This window comes from Ascaphus truei, chromosome 7, assembly GCF_040206685.1.
Source record: "Ascaphus truei isolate aAscTru1 chromosome 7, aAscTru1.hap1, whole genome shotgun sequence".
NCBI classification, from domain to species: domain Eukaryota; kingdom Metazoa; phylum Chordata; class Amphibia; order Anura; family Ascaphidae; genus Ascaphus; species Ascaphus truei.
The window spans coordinates 9,642,212-9,665,634 of NC_134489.1; the positions used below are offsets into that span (position 1 = coordinate 9,642,212).

The window sequence follows — 23,423 nt, forward strand, 5'->3', positions numbered from 1 at the left end:
CGCTGGCAGAGTATCTGGCTAAACATCGCTGGCAGAGTATCTGCGGCTAAACATCGCTGGCAGAGCATCTGGCTAAACGTCGCTGGCAGAGTATCTGCGGCTAAACATCGCTGGCAGAGTATCTGGCTAAACATCGCTGGCAGAGTATCTGGCTAAACATAGCTGGCAGAGTATCTGGCTAAACGTCGCTGGCAGAGTATCTGCGGCTAAACATCGCTGGCAGAGTATCTGGCTAAACATCGCTGGCAGAGTATCTGCGGCTAAACATCGCTGGCAGAGTATCTGCGGCTAAACGTCGCTTGCAGAGTATCTGCGGCTAAACGTCGCTGGCAGAGTATCTGGCTAAACATCGCTGGCAGAGTATCTGGCTAAATATCGCTGGCAGAGTATCTGCGGCTAAACGTCGCTGGCAGAGTATCTGCGGCTAAACGTCGCTGGCAGAGTATCTGCTGCTAAACATCGCTGGCAGAGTATCTGGCTAAACGTCGCTGGCAGAGTATCTGCGGCTAAACATCGCTGGCAGAGTATCTGCGGCTAAACGTCGCTGGCAGAGTATCTGGCTAAACGTCGCTGGCAGAGTATCTGCGGCTAAACATCGCTGGCAGAGTATCTGCGGCTAAACATCACTGGCAGAGTATCTGGCTAAACATCGCTGGCAGAGTATCTGGCTAAACGTCGCTGGCAGAGTATCTGCGGCTAAACGTCGCAGGCAGAGTATCTGGCTAAACGTCGCTGGCAGAGTATCTGGCTAAACGTCGCTGGCAGAGTATCTGCGGCTAAACGTCGCAGGCAGAGTATCTGGCTAAACGTCGCTGGCAGAGTATCTGGCTAAACGTCGCTGGCAGAGTATCTGCGGCTAAACATCGCTGGCAGAGTATCTGTGGCTAAACATCGCTGGCAGAGTATCTGGCTAAACATCGCTGGCAGAGTATCTGTGGCTAAACATCGCTGGCAGAGTATCTGGCTAAACATCGCTGGCAGAGTATCTGTGGCTAAACATCGCTGGCAGAGTATCTGCGGCTAAACATCGCTGGCAGAGTATCTGGCTAAACATCGCTGGCAGAGTATCTGGCTAAACATCGCTGGCAGAGTATCTGGCTAAACATCGCTGGCAGAGTATCTGCGGCTAAACATCGCTGGCAGAGTATCTGGCTAAACATCGCTGGCAGAGTATCTGGCTAAACATCGCTGGCAGAGTATCTGGCTAAACATCGCTGGCAGAGTATCTGTGGCTAAACGTCGCTGGCAGAGTATCTGCGGCTAAACGTCGCTGGCAGAGTATCTGGCTAAACATCGCTGGCAGAGTATCTGCGGCTAAACATCGCTGGCAGAGTATCTGTGGCTAAACATCGCTGGCAGAGTATCTGCGGCTAAACATCGCTGGCAGAGTATCGCTGGCAGAGTATCTGCGGCTAAACATCACTGGCAGAGTATCTGCGGCTAAACGTCGCTGGCAGAGTATCTGCGGCTAAACGTCGCTGGCAGAGTATCTGGCTAAACATCGCTGGCAGAGTATCTGCGGCTAAACATCGCTGGCAGAGTATCTGTGGCTAAACATCGCTGGCAGAGTATCTGCGGCTAAACATCGCTGGCAGAGTATCTGTGGCTAAACATCGCTGGCAGAGTATCTGGCTAAACATCGCTGGCAGAGTATCTGCGGCTAAACATCGCTGGCAGAGTATCTGTGGCTAAACATCGCTGGCAGAGTATCTGGCTAAACATCGCTGGCAGAGTATCTGCGGCTAAACATCGCTGGCAGAGTATCTGTGGCTAAACATCGCTGGCAGAGTATCTGCGGCTAAACATCGCTGGCAGAGTATCGCTGGCAGAGTATCTGCGGCTAAACATCACTGGCAGAGTATCTGCGGCTAAACGTCGCTGGCAGAGTATCTGCGGCTAAACGTCGCTGGCAGAGTATCTGGCTAAACATCGCTGGCAGAGTATCTGCGGCTAAACATCGCTGGCAGAGTATCTGTGGCTAAACATCGCTGGCAGAGTATCCGGCTAAACATCGCTGGCAAAGTATCTGTGGCTAAACATCGCTGGCAGAGTATTTGGCTAAACATCGCTGGCAGAGTATCCGGCTAAACATCGCTGGCAAAGTATCTGTGGCTAAACATCGCTGGCAGAGTATTTGGCTAAACATCGCTGGCAGAGTGTAGAGGGAGAAAGGGGTGGCCCGGTATTAAAGGGGTTGCACCCCATTTGGCCATCCCCAGACCTCACCAGGGAGACAAGGGGTTAACTGGGCTGAGGTCCAGAAATGTGATTTAACCCTTGTTATGACATGAAAATGTGTATTCCCCTGTTCCCATGCTTTACTGTAATATCTGGTTTAATCAGTGTCTGCATCACACACACACTAGGATCCATCCGGGAGTACAAGGGTTAATAGTTCTTTAGTGATTATAGCCCTTTGTGTAATTTTCCCGCCTTTTCAGGCACCATTTTGCAGGGTCCCATAGGCCGCCATTGGATCTCCATGCGTTTCAATGGCGAATCTTGCTGTTTTGGTCCTGTTTCCTGTGAAGACCAGCAGATGGCGTCCGAGAGGAGGAGCGGCGGTTTCCCATTGTAAGTCAATGGGCCCATTGACTTCAATGGAGATTCATCGAAGGAGCTTTCCAGGAACGAGTTGGCTGCCGTCAAACCGCAAAACCGCAAAACGGATACTTTTTCAATAAGAGAGCTTTGATCACTTAGCAGTCAAGTTCAACGACAAGTGGCGTGGGAATAAACAGTTCTAGAGCACCTAGAAATAAAATTCTTTTTGCCCCTAGTCCCTAGGCCTCCCCCCACTCGACCACCCTGAATCCTGGACCCCCGATAAGGGTCGAACCGAGAAGAGCGGGTCGCGTCATAGATTCCAATGGCGGCAGCAGAAACAGCTCAAGAAAACGGCTAAGTGTAAAAAGCTGAAATTTAGGGATCCATATCTCCGGTTCCGGAGGGTCCAAAGGGCCAGGGTTTGGGATACCTGTAGTTACTGCTCCGGCATCGCTGCAGAACCATCCTTGACCCTCTTGGACCAACCCGACGGAGTATGGACCCCCTTGAAAGTTCGGGACTTTTCCCATAGACTACAATGGCGGCCAATCTCCATTGACCGGCTATGGTGGAAAACCCCATTGACTTCAACGGCGGCGTAGCCCCGTTGAAAGTCTATGGCGGCGGATTCCCATAGCCGCCAACGGCGGCGGTTTGCCATTGAAAGTCTATGGCGGCGAAGCCCGTTGTTTTCAATGGGGATTTAGTGAAAAATCGTGATTTAATTTACAGCGGAGTTTATTGTATTAAAATAGGAAACGGTTTAAGGTGTATTTGTATAACTCCGGTTCCGAGGGTCGTAGCAAGTCTCAAATTGGACCCCAGGGTGTCCCAGTTCCGGCATTGAGAACCGGGAAGTTTGGACCCGCTGGACCCAACGGAACCGGATATTTTAATATGTTTGTGTTTTATCTTTAATACTGTGTCCCAAGGTATGGACAGGAACCAGAGGAAATTCCCTTGGCCATAAGGCTGCAGATGGTCAGGGAAAGCGTCCCAATGTCTAGAATTTAAGTTCTGTTCAAAGGAGTTTATCACCTACACTGTTTACAGGAGGGCGGAGATGACTCAAACCAGAGCAGTCTATAAGTGTCCCATTTAACACCTCACAACAAAGGGTATCCTGCCAGAAATTCCATTTAGTAGACTGGCTGGCATTCCTGATGCAAATGTGGGGCTGCAGAAATGAGACCCCAGAGTCCAACTGAGCATGTGCCAACTAGCAGGGGGGCATGTATCAAAGTGTGTTCCCACGTTAGAGAGTGGCTACAGGTAATTACTGACCAATCACCTGTACTTAATGTTAAGGATAGGGTTACAAAAGGTATATAATCTGTGGTCAACCCTTTATCCTGTGTTCTTCTATACCATCTGGATTGCTGAGAGAAATGCTATGCAACATACTTCTCATTCCCCATCCCCCAAAGTAAGTGTACTTCTTGCCTGTTACTGTACTATGTCGTGTGTTCACCTATCCAAAGGAATAAATATACTTTATTATATCTAAGCCTCGTTCAGTTCAAACCCAGTTATTTGATGTAAATTACAACATGTCATAAGCTATCATCACACAGAGTATCTGGCTAAACGTCGCTGGCAGAGTATCTGCGGCTAAACATCGCTGGCAGAGTATCTGCGGCTAAACATCGCTGGCAGAGTATCTGGCTAAACATCGCTGGCAGAGTATCTGCGGCTAAACGTCGCTGGCAGAGCATCTGCGGCTAAACGTCGCTGGCAGAGCATCTGAGGCTAAACGTCGCTGGCAGAGCATCTGCGGCTAAACGTCGCTGGCAGAGCATCTGCGGCTAAACGTCGCTGGCAGAGCATCTGCGGCTAAATGTCGCTGGCAGAGTATCTGCGGCTAAACGTCGCTGGCAGAGCATCTGCGGCTAAACGTCGCTGGCAGAGTATCTGGCTAAACGTTGCTGGCAGAGTATCTGCGGCTAAACGTCGCTGGCAGAGTATCTGCGGCTAAACATCGCTGGCAGAGTATCTGCGGCTAAACATCGCTGGCAGAGTAACGTCGCTGGCAGAGTATCTGCGGCTAAACGTCGCTGGCAGAGTATCTGCGGCTAAACGTCGCTGGCAGAGTATCTGTGGCTAAACGTCGCTGGCAGAGTATCTGCGGCTAAACATCGCTGGCAGAGTATCTGCGGCTAAACATCGCTGGCAGAGTATCTGCGGCTAAACATCGCTGGCAGAGTATCTGTGGATATAAGGAGCAAGAACGGGTTAGGGAGGAGTTCTAGGGAGCGGGTCTATGCAGCAGTAGGAAGAAGTTACATGTAGATGAGGTTGAAAAAAGACGTACGTCCATCAAGTTCAACCTATGCTAAATTTAGACAACAGATACTTTATTCTATATCTATACTTACTTATTGATCCAGAGGAAGGCAAAGAAAACCCCCCAGTGTTATTTCATCCAATGATATCTCATAAGGGGAAAAATAAATTCCTTCCTGACTCCAAGAATCGGGGGCGGGCCAGTGACGTCACGGAGCTGGTTCGCCCTCATTGGGTGAACCGCTCATGTGACTGGCCTGTCGCGCCGGCAAGCGGGGGAATTTTAAATTCCTCTAAGACCTGCGCTTCCCCAAGCACGCGGAAGCGCAGGTGAGTCCCTACTAAAGCCGCTCTAATTGCGGCTGTAGGGGCTCAGTGCTGAGCGGGAGCGCGCGTCAGCACGCTTCCGCCAGCAAGCAGGCAACATGGTAGAGGCCTAAGCCTGCTGTCTACAAGCACTCCTAAATCCTTCTCCATCAAGGATTCCCCCAATTTATCCCTTTAACGTGTAAGTCGCCTTTTTATTCGTGCATCAAAAATGTATAACCTTACATTTATCTGTATTAAACCTCCTCTGCCATTTACCTGCCCACGTTTCCAGTCTCTCCAAGTCCTTCTGAAGAGAAATTACATCCTGGTCTGATTCTATTACCTTACACAATTTAGTATCATCAGCAAAGATGGAGACTTTGCTCTCGATGTCAACCTCAAGGTCATTAATAAATAAGTTAGAAAGCAGGGGTCCTAATACCGATCCCCGAGGTACTCCACTCACGACTTTAGCCCAACCTGAAAAAGTTCCATTTATGACAACCCTCTGTTGTCTGTCCTTTAACCAGTTTTCAGTCCAGGTGCAAATATTATTACGGAGTCCAATTTTCTTTATTTTTTACACCAACCTCGTGTGAAACCGTATCAAAAGCCTTGCAAAATCTAAGTAGATTAGATGGAGTGATTATATGCAGCCATTAGAGGAGTTACGTGATGCACATATTGTAATAGGACGTATCAAATTCTGTCTTTCAGTCCATATTTTCAATTCGGCATAATCCTTTTTTAAAGAGGCAATCCAAGCAGCACTTCAAAAATATATATTTTAATATATGCAGTCTTTAATTACCTGTATTGAAAACAAATGACCTAAGCTGCCGATCGATTCATTCTCCCGTGATCGATCAGCAAAGATCCTGCTTCCCAGGGTTCACTAAATGTCTGCCTTTCAGTTTCCATCAATCCTTCAGTCAGGTTCACTCAGCAGCTACAATGTATTCTTATGTTCCCAAGGTAACATTGTCTATTGTTCCAGTTTGCAGCTCAAATTGCTGGGAACATTGGCAACAAATGATCACAAACAGGAAAGTGCTGCAGAGATCTGGCACCGCTGGGGAGGTGGCTAAAACCTGCTATAGAAATCAAAGGATGCTCTGTATATTAACACTCATTAAAAATGAAGTATAAGCTATCCGGGTTTAAAAAAAAAAAAAAAACACACACACCTTGTAGGATGGATTGTTACCTATGATGTGACAGGAGCCATACACAGAACATAATGGCATGTTGAAGCACAGAGCCTTTAGTGTTACTATTAACTCGGCCGTTGCTTTCCACTAAAGCGAATAAAAAGAATATGCAGCATGAATGACATCAGGGGCCAGCAGAGGATAAAAAAGTGTCCCATGAAGAATTCAAAGCACGCCAGTCTCGTGCCAGTGTCAGAGAGAGCAGGCCTAGGCCCCGCCTCTGCCAGGCCTGTGCTGATCCCATACAAGGCAAGCACTGACATCCTGGGCAGGAGGAGGGGTGGGGGTGGGGGTAAGCTCTCCCTTACACATTTCATAACCAGTGCACACAGCAGGAAACAACTTACTTTCCACTGACAGTCCCTCATTCTCTTCAGTCGCTACCTGCACGGCAAACAAATGTGCAGCAACTGCAAAGAAAGAGCTGCCGAGTTGAATTATACATTTTAATTGGCTCTGCTTCGAGGGCAGAGGCTCAAACAAGTGCCTAACAGTTTGAGCGACCAGACACATAAACCCATGTTGTAGTTTCTTGTAACCGAGATAGTGGGAAGCAACCATAGCTTGTCGGGCTTGGGTTCCGTCCTTCTCTGTGTCACCCCATTGAAGGGGAGGGACATACTCATGCCTTCTGTGTCCATACAGTGGGAGGGACAGGTTCAGCACGTTATAGGTCTCTGTGTGACAGACTTGGGCTGTAGGTCCCTCCAGTATCACACAAACTGTGGTAGGAGTAGATGAGTAGTGTGGCTTCACTGTCACCGTGCTGATTCAATAACTTATAATGTGCTTCGTGCCGGTGTCACTGTTTTACCCACTATTTTGATCGCCGAAATGAGATCAGGCACCTGAATTGATAGGGAAAGTGTGTGCGTGTGTGTGTGTGTGTGGGGGGGGGGGGGGGTGCACGCGAATGTCTTGGGGTTATTTTAGGTGTAAAATTATAGTTATATTTGTTAGGGAACAGGGAAAGCAAAAAACACTCGTGACTCCAGTTATAAAACCCCTTTTTTATTTCAAGCATAAATATTCACAAAAAAGGATAAATAAAACAATTAAAAAAAAAAATTTAAATTAGGAGAGTAAAACAACTGAACGACTGTTAGATGCGTATTTGGACACCATCAATAAATAATACCAACCCCAGACTTGAAGCAGAGATTTTACAACAAAGTTAATTAAGAACAGATGAAATAACAGTTCTCCAGAGGCTGTTGTAAAATCGGCAAAATACCCTCATATATAGTGTTGGGGAGGACTAGGTTACAATATCACAGATGATAATCCATCACACAAACAATTCCATTCTGATGTCTTTATTTAGCAGATAGTACAATGTTTCAGGGCTCCTAGCCCCTTTGCCAGGTGTATATAGTGCACAGCTGACAAGAGGGCCTCGACCCCCTGAAACATTGCGCTCTCTCAGCTAAATAAAGACATGAGAATGTACAAGCTTTTTTAGCAGAAGTTACTGTTCGTGCGCAACGGGTTATCATCGGTGTCACTGCTGTGCATCGGGGATCCTGGCACATATTCAGTCTGGACCGAGTGCATATCATTTGATCGCAGACCGCTTGAGGCCGGCTCACATACGCTAAAGTGATCGTTTCTAGGACTATTGTTTATCAAAAACAGTCCTGATTCTTGAAGTCAAGCAGATGTAAAAGAAAAATATATACATAAAATTAAAAAAAAAAAAAGTTAGACAAACTTAAAGCACTGGCCTTTGAAGTGGAAATACACACCCAACACACCCGGTGTGTATTCCGTTCATAAGATTGCAAGCTCTTCAGAACAGAGGATCAATTTGCTTCTATGATTGAGGATTCAGCTATAATATATGCGGTGATGTGCTCTGGTAACCATAAAGAAAATGAAAATTGTCATTCTTAACTCTGAATAATAATAAAAATTACCAGAGTACATCAGCTACTACAAATAGATCCCATTGACATTTAAATCAGGTTTTATTAAAAAAACAATTACCTTTTTGTTGCCATCAGTTCTTTAACTAAAATAATCTTTGATGGTTTAAGGAATACGAGTCAGTATTACTGTATACAATCACACAATGGGCTCCAAGTACCAAAGGGCAAGTTCCATCACAAAGTAATTATTTTGCCTCAACCCGCGCTATAATATACCTGTGGCAGGTGGCACCTATATATTAATCTTGGTTGCCCCATTTTTTGCGACATCTCCGGGTGGTATTTGCATATTGGCAAAGGTCTATGCATTAAGGAACATGCGGCTTGGGTAACTTTTCTCAGTCACCTTAAAATGGTGACGCAAGTTTTTTGAAGTGAAACTTCTTTTCCGGCACCAATAGGGTTTTTATGGGGAAAATTTCCTTCGTTGTCACAAAAACGCATGACGGAACAGACGTCATGACGCAGAAACGGCCACGGGCCGTGGCGCATGCGTGAAAGGATCTGCGGCCCTCCGGCGCATCACGCATGCGCAGAAGTGCTTCCGTCACACATCCAGCCAGCGCAGACCTCAAAGCGCACACGCAGGTTGGAGCCAGCGATATGCTGTGGCGGCTCGACGCGCATGCGCAGGAGCATCTGCAACCCAGCTTGGGAGACACACACACCAGTATAAATATAGAAGTGCAAATAGCTAAAACAGAAGTGTGTGCCGAGCCCACGCGTTCCAAATCAAACTTCTTTGCGTTTTGCCACTGACATTGTGTTTTGAATTTTCATTAAAAATATCCCCATCACAAATACAATATCTGTGACAAAACAGTGACCAAAGACAAAGAAGTTTCACTTAAAATGCGCCTGCTCAGCACACAACTTTTTTTGTAGCGCAGCAGTCGCTAAATTCGTCACTTCATAAATACATCGCGTTTAAGACCGAAGAAGAAAAAATGGATCATTTTCATCAGCGCACGTTTTTTTGATAGAGCCCATGCATTTAAAAAAAGGTTGATCCAGAGCATAAAACAGATCATTTCATATGGCTTTAACATCCATGCATCCATTTCTTTGGCTGAGGAAAGTTCAGTGATATGCCTCACAGTTTAAATCAAGCAGTACTTTATACAATTATAAAAAAATATAGGTGTTGGCCACCTAACTGCTTTGACTTTTTCCAATTTCTAGAATCCCAGAGATTTCCTGGTTGGAGAGTGTACTACAGAATTAAGAGGCCAGATGCTTTGACTATGGATGCAGCTCATCAGATTGCATGAGTAGCTGTAACAGCAATGCTACAAACTACGTGTGCACGTTTGTGGTGCATGCAGAATTTGGTAGACCCCAAAAATGCTGCACACGGGTGATGTTCATAGTATTTTCATTTCTTGTTTGATTCAGAAACAATAAATAAAAGGCAAGACCGTATGAAGATGACTTGCCTTTGGAAAGCGTACTGCTCAGAAAGAAAGACAGCACACATTAGGCCATGTGAAATATACAAGCTTAAAATTAGTGATCTGTACAAAATATTTTTTTTTTTTTTAAATTAGTATATGTATGTACATTATTTTTGTGCTGGGTTTGCTCAGTCTAAAAGGTCTTCCAGTCTTTTTGTATACTCTTTATATTAAAGCGTATTTCAACAGCCTATTTAGTAAAAAGAAGAAGTTGCACACAACTTGCATGGAAACATTCGTCCATCTTTTTGTGTGGAAGACTTATTAAAAAAAAAATGTAAAAAAAGAAGGGTAATGATTTAAAAAGTAGTGAAATTAACCTCTTGCATGCTGGAAGGACCTGAACTGGATTGGTTTTCAGGCTTCGTCAGCAGTAAGAGAGTTGAAGACAAAGAATAAGTTGAGACCATTTCTATTGTTCGTTTTTTTCCCCCCTCAGCAACACCAAACATATTGCACATCTTTCTTAAGCCTGTGATATCAAAGACACCAGACCTTTCTACAGATGGGTATTATGGATAGGATTTACAATGGTCTTATGCAACTAAGAATTCTTAGGAATTATCTTTTCCTGATATTCTTTGTTTCTTTCCATCCGTAATCACAGAAATAAATTAATGTCTGGCGTGTCCTTATTTACTATATAGTGTCTTGCTGCAAGATACTTCATTGTGTTCCAGGAGTCCCTGCTGATGCTATCAGCAGTTCTGAGCTCCCACCAAAACATCCATCAGATAGTCTAACTCGTTCAGCTCCAGCATGGAGCTCTGTCCTTCTATTAATGTCTTTCCTTCAGCCTCCTCCACGTTGGAAAAAGCTTTGAAGTTCAACAAGTTGTTGCTAGCCCAAGGGTCGCTGTCGTACATAGAAGTGTCAATGTCTTCAAATATGCCCTCCAGATTGTCCCCAAGGAGGTATGTGGAAGAATTGAGAAGGCCTGACGAGGGTGGCAGCTTCCCGGAATCCTCTCTGCTCCCATCGCAGGCGTTGTCTTTCGGGCAACACAGCTGGTCGTCATCCATCTGCGGAAGTGGGGAGCTGCTCAGCCCCTCAAAGTTGTTTAAGTCCTCCAGTATGGTGGAAATGGAGGAGTACAGTGAAGTGTCCATACTACAGAGCAGGGGATCGTCTCCCTGGTTATCTATTGCTGGTTTCTTGCATTCAGTGGCTGGTGCTTGGGCATAATCTTTTCTGGAGTGGTCCTCTGTAGCTCTCCACCCTCCTGGCGTGCTTGGCTCTGCCTGCATGTTGTCCTGAAGGCGCCGTAGAGTGTTGGCCACCAGCACTAGGTGTCTCAGGTTAGGTTCGACATTACGCAGGCTTCGATGTAGCTTTAACAAGGAGATGTTCATCAAGCAGTGAGACTGTACTGCAGGCACTGAACTTGGGCACACCGCCGCTGCCGTCTCGGGGATGCTCCCCACACCTCCATCCACCTCCGAGTATTTCCGTTTTACGCCTTTGGACAACATGGGTCTAGAAGGAAAGAAACCGAAATGAAGAAACAATAGAATGAATTCTAACCCCTGGTATGCACCAGATTGAGGAAGAAATGCTTCAGAGGCCACGTTAAAATTAACATGCGACAAAGACAGATTTATTGCTACCGTAGATTAAATATGAACAATTGTAATATGTACTCCAAAATCTCAACCCTATTTGTATGAATGTTAGCCAGAAATCTTCTGAATTACAGTTTTTCAACTCTTTCCTTTTTAATATAAATGAAGAGTATCCCCCCCCCCCTCATATTTAAGACTTCAAGCCAAGATAAGGATACATACAAAAGGTATATTTTCATTGCTGGTGTTAAAAAGTACTACGGTAACTGGAATGCACCATGCAGAGATTTGTTTTTATCTTGTGGGTACCAAGCCCTGTAACCTCTATCTAACCCACAGTTATCAATTTAAGCATTTTCTCCAGTAGGAAAGTGAAGATTATATAGCACTTTGACACACTTTATACAGTTACTCTAAAATGGGCCAAATTGCTTAACAGGCTAATTTTAAACATTAAAATCCAACTCAATGTCTCAATAAATGTATTTAATGTGACGATTATTTTGAAAATCATGGACACTCCTGTACTCCAAATAAAACATTATGGACGTTTTTATTGCTTAACATGGAGCTCAAATGTGATTTTTTTTTTTTTTTAAATCAACCAAACAGAAAGTAGCTGGTGCTTATAATCAGTGGTCGACAAATCACCCAAAAAAAATCTACTCGCCGAACAAAACAAAAAAATCTACTCGCCACCTAGTACCACAAGTGTGCTGCTTGGGCCAATAGGAGCTCGCCACGATGTTAAATCCACTCGCCCGGGGCGTGCAAATGTATAGGTTTGTCGAACACTGCTTATAATATACTCTGTGCCCAGGAGGACATACTTGAAAACCAGAGGTAATTCAATGTGTGACAGTACTTCCTGGTAAAACACTAAATAAATAAAATAAATACCCAAGCCTTTTCTGATTGGTGATGCCATTCCCTGAGTGACAGAAGGGAAAATGTGAATTACTTCACTTAAAATATTCTCTTTAGTTTAGGTTAAGATGTCACTCCAATTAAATGTACAGAGTGATTCTCTTGGCTAACGTACACATTTTAGAAAAGGATCAGATTTGTTTTAATTTTTACACCCAAGGAGATGTGTTGATGCAATAGAACCTTAAATATCTATTCCTAGAAGGGCAAAAACTTGTGTTTATTTAACTTACACTCACTTATAGAAAGGTTGGTAAATGAGATACAAATATCAGTTGATAACTGATATTTATTAACCAATTCAATAAAAAGTGTTATATGGACATGGTTTAAGTAAACGTAAAATGAGAAACTAAGACTGACACTTAGCGCATTACGCTAAAAAAAAAAATAACTAACTATGCATTTGAAATGTATGCAAAGATGTATTATCATCACTTATTGCTATATGTAAAATGTTTCTCAATAAAAATGATCACAAAAAAAAAGTAATACAATAGGCAATGCTATAAGATCACTTGTACAGAGAAAGCAAGCAATTAGTATTTCATGTCATTAGCTGACTCACTAGTTTCAGTACTAGCACCAAGTTAGGATTCAACTAAAAAAAATACTGTATTCATAATATACCGAATTAACAATATATAGAATAAATGTATTTGCTTCTTGGCAAAGCACATTCTGAACATATCACCTTACTCTATATTATGGTCCCCAGCTCTGTGTTAAATTACCACTCTGCTTCTCCAGCGTATAAAGCAAATGTCACCTAAGTGACTGCCAAGGTATTTACTACACCTTCAGGAACCCTGTTAAACAAGTCACCTACCACCTACTTGTATATAGGTTACTGAATCCCTCAGTACCCCTTATTGCAGCGGTGCGCAAACTGGGGGTGTGGGATTTTCTAAGGGGGGCGAGCGGTTGCAGAGCCCCCACGCATGTAAATTAAATGCAGGGGGAGGCGCGAGGCCTCTGCAACTTCACTTACCTGCTCAGTCTGCTCTTCGCTGACGCGTCACCATGACAACGTGGCATCAAATAGCGCAGCAGGGTCAAATGGCAATGCGTCACATGACATCATTTGACGAGTGGAGCACGAGAGCAGGTAAGGAGGGCAGTAGACAAGGGGGAGTGAACTTAAGTTTGCGCACCCCTGCCTTATTGTATGACAGTCATTGCCTCATACTGTATGTGACCTTGTATTTGAATCATATTGGGGTTTCTGCCTCCTCCGTACCCTACAACTAAATATGTCATTATACAGATGAGATACTACCCACATCCCCTCATAAATATAGAAGTATCCACTCAAAAAGGAAGCCCCCTAACTACATCAGAGTCCCCTCTTAGTGTCCCTTTATACCACTTGCCTAGTTCCTTATTGGAGGTGTTGATATACCCTGTACTGGAGCCCCATTATACGCCGATGCATCATTACTCTCACATTTCATTTAGATTGCAAGCTTCTCAGAACATGGGCCACAGTACCTAGTTTCATTATGTTTTAAATTTAAAACATAAAGGTGTATGTAGTTTAGGTTTTTGTTCTTGCCCCACCCACATTGTACTGCACCACGGAATATGTTGGAGCCATACAAATACCTGATAATGAGACTTACAAATCCCTCAACGCTATGGCGTGTTGTATGCAAGTTACTCGTGTACCTCCTTTTACGGAAACGCAGCCTCCCCCCCTAGATAGGTTAGCTACCCCAGTGCTTCATTATATGGGGGTTATTGACCGCTCACTGCTCGGTTACATAACCCCCAGGGTGGTGTTTTTTTTCATATTGCAACACGGGGTTATTATTCCACAAACCTCCTGTGACAATACGGAGGGCTTCTGTCTGCCAATTAGTTCCCTGCTTGGATTACCTAACCTCTATTTAGCCAAATCCTTTGGGTTAAGGGCTATTACTTCCGTATATAGGGTTTCTACCGCCAGCACCACAATATCATTGGGTTTCTGAGCCCCAGCTGCCCCGGGGAGGGCGGGTTCTGTTCTCCGCTACTAGCAGGAAACATTACACGGGGGTGAAGCCAATGCCACCCCAATCCCCGAGACTCGCCACCACGGCCCTACAGGGGGAGACGAAGAGCGACCCCCCCCCCTCAGCCACAGTCCGCCATTTCTGCTCCCCCCTCCTACGCACATACCTGCCCCGTAGATCAGCAGCCAATCAAAAGCGTCTGTGCCACACCAATCACCGCGCAGCATCGCCCAGCCCCCGTAGCCAGCGCCGCACACAACCACCCAGTCGCCTAGCTCTCGGCAGAATGCTGCGCTGCTCAGCCTGCCTGAGCTTCGTTTCCTCACTGAGCACGCCCACCTACGTTCCAATTGGGCGGGAGATGCAGGGCTCCCGCCAATCCGACAGCAGGAGAGGGGAAGAGGGGCGGTTTGAAGTATACGCCCACGCCACTTGACGGCCCACTTTGGGGACGTCGTGACTAAGCGGGCGTGGGCGGGAGGGGTGATTCATTGGCCGACGTCACGATGGAGTGGGCGTGGTTTTAGTGGGATTGACAGGGCAGGGCTGGAGATGCGTTGTCATGGCAGCGGCTCGGCAGGGGCCTGCGTGACTGCGACTCCTGTCAGCATTTAAGAGGAAACAAATAATAATAATAATAATAATTATAATAATAATATTATAATAATAATAATAATAATAATAAATAACCTCCAGCAGCACTCATGTAAACCCGCAGTACAGGAAAAGAAGCAGCAAAGAATATAACAATGCATTTATTTAGTTACACTTTCAATATTTTACATCATACAACAAATATGACAATACTGTTCTGAATATAGTATATGTATAGATTTACATAATATATCGGCCATTATATATCATTTAGAAAATAAATAGATAATATACCAGTAATATATATTATATTCTATCATCACTGATATTTCTATACCCTATTATGTATTATATAGGAAATATATCAGTAATAATAAGTTATATAGAGCTAAAGTAAGAGCATGGGCAACTAAACTCGGCGTTTTGGTGCCATATGAAAATAATAGTTTGGTTGTTTGTAATTATCAAACAGAATGGGCTGCATATATTAATATTAATATTATAGTTTATTTGTGAAGTGCCAACATATACCAAGTACTATAACTCAAAAATGTTTTGCAATTGATTTTACTTAAAGCAGCAATTCCTTCAACCCCTCAGCCACCTCCCCCAGAGGCCGGTATGAGTGTAACTCATATACTGTTAGTATCTTGCTCCCTGAGCATGTCCTACTCTTCTTTTTTAATGTAAAAAACTGATGTCTTTCTTAATCTTTGGTTTCTGAGGTTACCATGGTAACCTTTAGAGTGCACTGGGCTCTGGGAGATGTCTATTTTAACCTCCCAGACACTTAAAACGCTTATATCTGGTGAACGGAGCATCGTATTTTAAAGTAAGTGAAGCAACAACAAAAAACGCCGATCCATGCAGACTGCTGCTTTAACATCTTGCTATCAATTTCACTGTGGTGCCTAAGGCCTCGCCCAGGGTGGCGCTGAGCGGGCGGGCGCGCTCACGCTGGCCGCGATGAAACACATTGCGGCAATGTGTGTGGCCAGCACCAGCATTACCCTCTTACCACACATCAGTTACCCCAAAAGACATAAATAGGATCACCCTATTAACCCTTTGAATGCCCTAGGACATAGCTACTACGTTCCTGGTTCTGGTACCCTGGGTGCCCAATGACATAGTAGCTATGTCCCCCTCCAAAAAAAGGCTAGTTTTATTAGGGGGGGGGCGGGACCTGTCCTGCTCCCCTATGGAGTGCAGGACATGATCTGAACTGATGGCGGCTGGAGGTGGGATGACTCCTCCCCTTATATTCCATTATCAGCGACTGAGCGAACACGTGGCCGCGAGAGCCTTATGGGCCGCGCCCCCTCCTGCACTCAGCGGGCTGAAGGCCTTATTCTGTATCTGCTAAAGTGGCAAATCGGCTCGTTTTCCTTTGATTTTCCCCATTTAAGTCAATGGGGAATTTCGGCTGAAACGGGCCCGATCTGACGCATCAGCTGATATAGAATAAGCCGGCAAAGAGTCTGACATTTCTCTTCTTTGTGAATCACTAGGCTGAGAGATGTGTACATTTTTTGATTTGGTACATACAAGCATCAAGTGGAACAAATGTAAAATGATGTATCAGTATCAACTTGTTTTGTTTATCTTTTGTGTCATATAAAGGGGTTATATTCAAAGATGCTAAATCAGCAAAAGATTTTATAAAAGGAAAAAAAAATCCACATGGAAATCTATGGGATGCTTCAACTTTGGTAAACGTGGTGGCTTTTTATTTTATATTAGTGGTAGTTTTGTAAGTCTTGCATGCCGCTACTTTTTTTAACCCCTTGGTTGCCAGAGGGGTTGCAATATTTACGTACACTGCTGCTTTATAAAAGTTATTGTACAGTATGTGAGTTTGATTCTAGCCTCAGACACTTACAGTACAGTCTGGGCTGACAGGATTCCACCCCAGAGCTGGCTGCATTCATGCTTCTGAAGTGCAATTTGGTAAGGGCTTTAAGATTTAAAACAGCACTATAAAATGCAAGATATTATTTAGGATCCCATTACAAAGCCGGCTGCACTACTTACTCTGAATATGTACTGTAAAATGCTTTTGTATTGTATGTCTCTTTATTAATAGAACATAAATTGCAGCATTCAACCTCACAGGTGGCAGCCCTAGTGCTTGTAACAAATCAGGCATAAACGTATAGGGATCCATGTTAAAATGGATGAGAAGTAAAGAGTGACACACCGAGTGCTCATTTGCATGTCATTACCCAGAATCCCTGGCTCCAGTGGAAGCACTGTATGCTAAGCGATAATGGGGAAAGACAGGGTTGCAGACCTATCGAAGATGTATATACACCCACAAGTGGTATTTTTATTTGCCGATTTATAATTGTAACACATTTTTTGAAATGTGTGTATGCAGGGGCGGATTGCAGACAAATAACGGCCAGGGCGATTTGTCTCATACCAGCTCTCCTCTTCCTACGACGCGGCATCATGTGATGTCACATTGTCATGGCAACGTGTGGCCATGTGACATCGCGGCGGCATTTGACGTTGGGTTTCCATGACTACGTGATGCTGCAGGAGGAGATGCTGCTCTGTAGAAGGTAAGCAACAAAGGGGCCCCGCATTCTCTGTCCCAGCAGTTTAATTGATGTGGGGGAAAGCGCAGGACCTCTGTAATCAAGCCCCCCTTACACTCCCCCATCTCTCTCTCTTCCCCCATACACTCCCTCCTCCTTACACTCCCCCATTCTCTCTGTTCACCCCTTACATTCCCCCCCTCTCTCTTCCACTGACTCCCCAACAATCTTACCTTGGGATGAGGAGGTCTCGCAGCAGGATCCAGGCACACGGTCTTGCAAAAGGGCGATTTATTAGCAATTCCAACATTTCGACCGCATAAGCAGTCTTTGTCAAGCCCTCACCTGCTCCGTGACCTCTCTGGGGTAGTACAGGCTCTCCCCCATCTCCACGAGCACCGGCAATTCACTTATATTGCTGCTATTACTGTGTGTGCCTGTAATCCTCTCTGCGTTCTTCTGATGTGGAGGTCTCCTCAATGCTCCTGTGGTCTTGCACTGCTGGGAGCCAATGGGACCGGCCTGCAGTAGGGGCCCACCGGTGCAAGCCCGTACGCCCGATAGGCCAATCCGCCCCTGTATGTATATCTTTATTTATATAGTGCCATCCACGTACTTAGCGATTTCCAGCAGTAACACACGCGATATAATAGGAATAAGCACTTCATACCTAAAAGTAGGCATTGGGAAAAGGAGTCCCTACCCCAAAGAGCTTACAATCTAAGTGGTAAATAGGGGGGAATGAAGTAGGGGGGAATGAAAAGGCAATGTATAAATGCAAGATATTATTCGGGATTGCACCTAAGAGGTGACTGCATACACATGTGTAAATTATAACAGTAATGTTCTCTGACATTAAAAGGTGGTGCATAATATCAGTGCTAATCCTCTAGTACAGTGGTTCCCAACTTTTTATACATTGTGCACCCCCAGCTAGAAAATATGTATTTAGCAAACCTCTGATTAATAAATCTTATTGCCGACTCATCAGACAGTTGCGAACAAAAGTGTGTGACCGATCCCAGGCAGTATAGTGTCCTGGGCTCGTGGGGGGAGCAAATGCTTAATAAGGCCCCAAACTGCAGCTCAGTGTGTGCACGCAGCATGCATGGTACAGCTGTCACTCACCGCAGGAGCTTCCAAAGTCACGCCCCACAATGCCTTGCTGTTGTGAATGCAAAGCATTGTGGGGAGCGACTTTGTATGCTCCTACTGTAATTGACAGCTATGCCACCCACGCAAAGGTGCAGTTTGGGGCTTTACTAAGTGGCTAGTTCCCACACAGGCAGGAACCCACTACCCTCAGGACCGCCAAGAGATTTCACGGGGAACCGGACTAGGGTTTTCAATGGGGGCCCCCATTTTCAGGAGCCTTGCTAGCCCTTCCCCCTCTTTCTCTTACACACCTCACTCACATCCCTCCTTGCTATCTCAACCCCCCCTCTATTTCTCCCTCATCCTTTCGCTTCCCCCATGTATTTGCCCCCTTCTGTCTGTCACTCCCCCACTCTCTCCGTTCCCCTCTCTCACTTTTCCTCCCCCTTACACCCCACCTCTCCCTCTTATACCCCAACCTCACCCCTCCCTCTCTTAAACCCCCACCTCACCCCTCCCTCTCTTACACCCCCATCTCACCCCTCCCTCTCTTACACCCCCACCTCACCCCCTCGCTCTCTTACCTCCCCACCTCTCCCCCTCCCTCTCTTACACCCCCACCTCACCCCTCCCTCTCTTACACCCCCACCTCACCCCCTCGCTCTCTTACCTCCCCACCTCTCCCCCTCCCTGTCTTACACCCCCACCTCTCCCCCTCCCTCCCTTACACCCTGTAAGAGATGTGTGCAGAGGTATGCAAAATGGAGACCGTTTATAGGGTGAAATTAATATAAGGCTTTATTGCCTGTTCCTTTAAATAACACAACAAACAAAAATATACATAAAACAACAAAGACCTATCCCTGTGTAAGGGCTAACTCACTCCCCAGTCACTATCTATAAGACAGGGGGGGGGGGAAGCCCCTTAGCAGTATACCAACCCCAAAGTCTCAGCGGTACCTTAAAGCAGGTGGCCCTTCAGGTCAGTGGTGTCCAGGTGTCTTGGTGTCTTGGTGTTTTGGAGGGTCCAGCCTCTGGCAGGTTCCTGGGTCCGGTGTCCAGGAAAAGAGGTCTGGTCCCTTATGTCTTGTTTTCAATGCCCAGTCCTTTTTTCTCTTGTCAGCACCATTGTGTACTGAGGAAAATCTCTTTCCTGTGTCTCACATGACACTCTTTCACAGAGCTCTCATTAGGCAGGTGGTGTCTGGTCAATTGCCTGGCTGCACTTAACCAGGATTTAGAGGCAGTTTCTTCAACAGGGATAAGTCCCTGTTACACCCCCACCTCTCCCCTCCCTCTCTTACACCCCCACCTCTCCCCTCCCTCTCTTACACCCCCACATCTCACTCTCTTGCTCACTCACTCACCCTCATTCTTCCTCCCCTCACACTCCTTTTCCCCTTCCCTCTCTTACACCCCTTATCCCCCCTCCCTCTCAAATCACACTTGCTCCTCACACTGAATTCCCCCCTCCTAACATTAAATTACCCCCCACACTCAATACCACCTCCCATTCACACACTCAATACACCCCCCCCCCGCCCTACACCTACTCAATACTCACCCCTCCCTACACCCACTCAATACTCACATGACACTCTTTCACAGAGCTCTCATTAGGCAGGTGGAGTCTGGTCAATTGCCTGGCTGTACTTAACCAGCTCCCTGCTGGATTTAGAGGCAGTTTCTACAACAGGGATTGAGTTTCTTCACACACACACACACACATACACACACACACACACACACACACACACACACACACACAATACCCCTTCCCCCCCCCCCACACACACACTCAATACCCCTCTCCCCCACACACACACACACACACACACATACACACACATAATACCCCTCTCCCCCCCCCCCCCCCCACACACACACACAACTCTTTGGAATAGAGCCTACGGTGCACGCTGATCCCGCGAGCGGATATGGAAGTTTGAATCGACTTCTGAGCGGGCCCAACATCTGGCGCCGAGCAGCATGCATGGGGGAGGGGCTTGGGGTGAAGGCCGGGCCACAGCTGGGGGGAGAGCTAGGGCCCGGCAGCCGGACGTGGAAGTTGGGCAACTTCCAGCGCTGGCTGGGGTTGCGCTGCAGCCGCCAGGCCCGGGACAGTAGTCCCAGCCTCCCCTCCTCCCTGTCAGCGGCCATGACTACACTGCCTGAGATCCCCCATTATATATTATTTGGGGCAAACCCCTTGGAGACCCCTGAAAAACACCTAGGGCTTCCCAAACACCCTGTTTGAAATCACTGCTGTAGTATGTAATTCTTGTAGCCTTACACTTCCTGGAGAATATGCTTTGCAGGTTCATTATAAAAAAAAGTATCCCAGGCTACAACATTTCCAGGTTTACTGATAATCTTATTGATTACAGTCAAACCCCTTAGAATTATGACCAGCGCACACTGGGACGGCAGACTGGATGCGACCGATTCCTAGTCCCTAAATGCTTTTGAAAGACAGGGACATAAAATAATAGGTCCCTCCTCAGCTGTTCCTGCAAGGTCAAGCTGCAAGCACCTGTCCAGGCCTCTCATCGGGAGACACGGCTCATGGATAAAAAGCAGGCATGAACATCAGGGGCTTCCAGCGACCGGGGTCATGAAAAGCTTGTCCCTTCATGAGACGCCTTTAACTCCTTCAGAGATGGAAGCGCCAGCAAGGCGTTGCTGGTCACCAGTGGCTGAAGGGCCTTAACCCCTCTGAATGCAAAAAAAGCACCAGATTTATTAAAGAACAGATATGTCACGGCTAGATCTCTCCCCCATGATAAATCTAATGCAGTTTTTTTTTCACACCGGGTCTTGCGTCCTGCAGACTTTGATACACAGCTCTGTAAAACGCTGGAAAGGAGTGCAGTCATACTCTACAACACATTCTTTTTAAGGGAGGATGTTTCTTGAGCAGGAAATGTAGGGATATTTAACCTCTTCCCTGTTGGAGAGGTGAGCAAAGTATTTCACTGCAGTGCCATGCTCAGCATGCATAGGAAAGATTAACCTGAAATTTGTACACATGACTGCACACAGCCTTCTGCTGAAACAGGGATAGACTGACAGCTCTAAACAGTTTGTTGGTTTAGTTTTATGTTTGCCGAAGCCAGGTAGCTGGTGCCTCCTCTCTCCTCCCCACCCTTTCCCCCTCCTCCCCTCTCTCTGGTATTGTGCTGTCCTTTCACTTCTAGAGCTCACTGAGGGAGGGAGATCATTTTGTGTGTTAATTATTCATAGGGCTCTTAGCCTGGTTGTTTCTCCTATTGAACAGCTACGGTGACCATCAGAAAGCAGGGACTTTATTTACATATTATCTAGCTGTGTTGTATATGCTACTGACAAATATTTATCTTCTGTATCTGCTTATCTATCTCCCTATCTCTATGTGTAATCTGTCTATCTATATATCATCTATCTGTCTACCAGGTAATAGTGGCCCTCCAATAAAATTAAATGAACTGCCTGGGTGCAGACTGCAGCAAAGGTTGGTACAAAAGGGTGATAGGGAGCAGGCACACCAGTTCTTGCAGAAAAAATATGTTATGTATTTAAACATCTCAACGTTTCGACTCACTTTGGAGCCTCTCTCAAGACCTGGTGTGCCTGCTTCCTAATATCTGCCGGTTTATCTATCTCTGTGTGTATCTATTGATGTATCTATCCTATCTAAATCTATCTACCTATCTTTGTCTGTATATAAATGTATGTATCGGTCTGTCTGTCTGTCCAGCTACTGTATCTATTCATCGGTCAGTTGTCTAGATCAGTGCTTCCCGACAGGGAATTCCTAAACCGTGGGGATTCGTGAGGGGTCTCCAAAGGGGCTGGCCAAAAAAATGATGTAATGGCGAATCCAGGCAGTATATAGCGGGTTCCTACATAAGTGGTATACAGGGTTGCCACCTTCTACAGAAGGCGAACCCGGGGGAAAAAAAATCCCTTACTTTGTGTTGCGTGATGGGAAGAACGGAGAATGCCAGAGACGCCACTGCACCCCGCCACCACCCAAAGATTGGCGACGGCAACCCATAGCCCGGAGGTAAGTGCCCGAAACCCTGGAGTCTCCGGGTCAAACCCGGAGAGGTGGCAAAGCTGTCAATTACAGTAGGTGCTTCCAAAGTCGCTCCCCACAATGCTTTGCATCCACAGCGGCAAGGCATTGTGGGACATGACTTTGAAAGTTCTCACAGTGAGTGACAGCTGTACCATGCATGCTGCCTGCACACACTGAGGTGCAGTTTGGGGCCTTATTAAGAGTGGTTACCCCCCACAAGCTCAGGACAGTATACCAGGGGATATATATCAAAGTGCCTGTTAACCCTCTGGGGCCATGTGAGTGGGTGATTTGAAGATTTTCATCTGTCACCATCAATATTTAACCAATCAAACTATTTTGCACTATATTTCTGTTTTTTTCTTATTTTCGGTCTATATCTGCGCTCCTCACATTCATAAGAAAACAGCGAAAAAGAACTAAAGAGGACGGTTCATCTGGGTTCAGATCTGCAGACGGGGTCTTTCGTTTTCATATATTATTCATGGTTTTTTTTTAGTACATATTAATTTGTGTCCGTTTTTATATTTTTGGGGCACTTCCCATGACAATTTTTATTGTTATTGTACTGTGTCATTTCACACATTTATATTTGCACAAAGAGCGCCGGGCGATTGTTTGTTCACGTTACTTTAGGACACTATACTGCCTGGGATCGGTTACACAGTTTTGTTCGCATTAGTCTGATGAGTCGGCAATAAGATTTATTAATTAGGGGTTCGCGGAACAAATATTTTCTAGCAGGGGGTGCACAATATAAAAAAAGGTTGGGAACCATTGGTCTATATGTATATACAGTGTTGTATACACTGTATTATTTATCCCAGTGTCCCCTGTCCACCTCATAGTAACCATCCCTTTTCTCTGTCACTTCCCCTGTTTCTATCTCCTCTACTCATTCTCACAGCGCCTGTTC

General features: G+C 45.7%; 1 protein-coding gene across 7 annotated transcripts; it reads right to left on the minus strand.

Annotated features, from left to right (window-relative positions):
- Positions 1-7,345: 7,345 nt before the first annotated feature.
- On the minus strand, positions 7,346-14,531 carry LOC142498690 (SERTA domain-containing protein 1-like). 7 transcript variants are annotated; one of them, XM_075606972.1, is made up of 2 exons: positions 14,382-14,531; positions 7,346-11,208 (listed from the first exon to the last, which is right to left on the minus strand). In XM_075606972.1, exon 2 carries the CDS (start codon positions 11,202-11,204, stop codon positions 10,431-10,433), a length of 774 nt encoding a protein of 257 aa, XP_075463087.1. In that variant the 5' UTR covers positions 11,205-11,208; positions 14,382-14,531; the 3' UTR covers positions 7,346-10,430. The 7 variants fall into 7 exon arrangements, with proteins under 7 accessions (XP_075463087.1, XP_075463091.1, XP_075463090.1 ...); XM_075606976.1 differs by lacking the exon at positions 14,382-14,531 and adding an exon at positions 14,044-14,356; XM_075606975.1 differs by lacking the exon at positions 14,382-14,531 and adding an exon at positions 13,827-14,356.
- Positions 14,532-23,423: the final 8,892 nt, after the last annotated feature.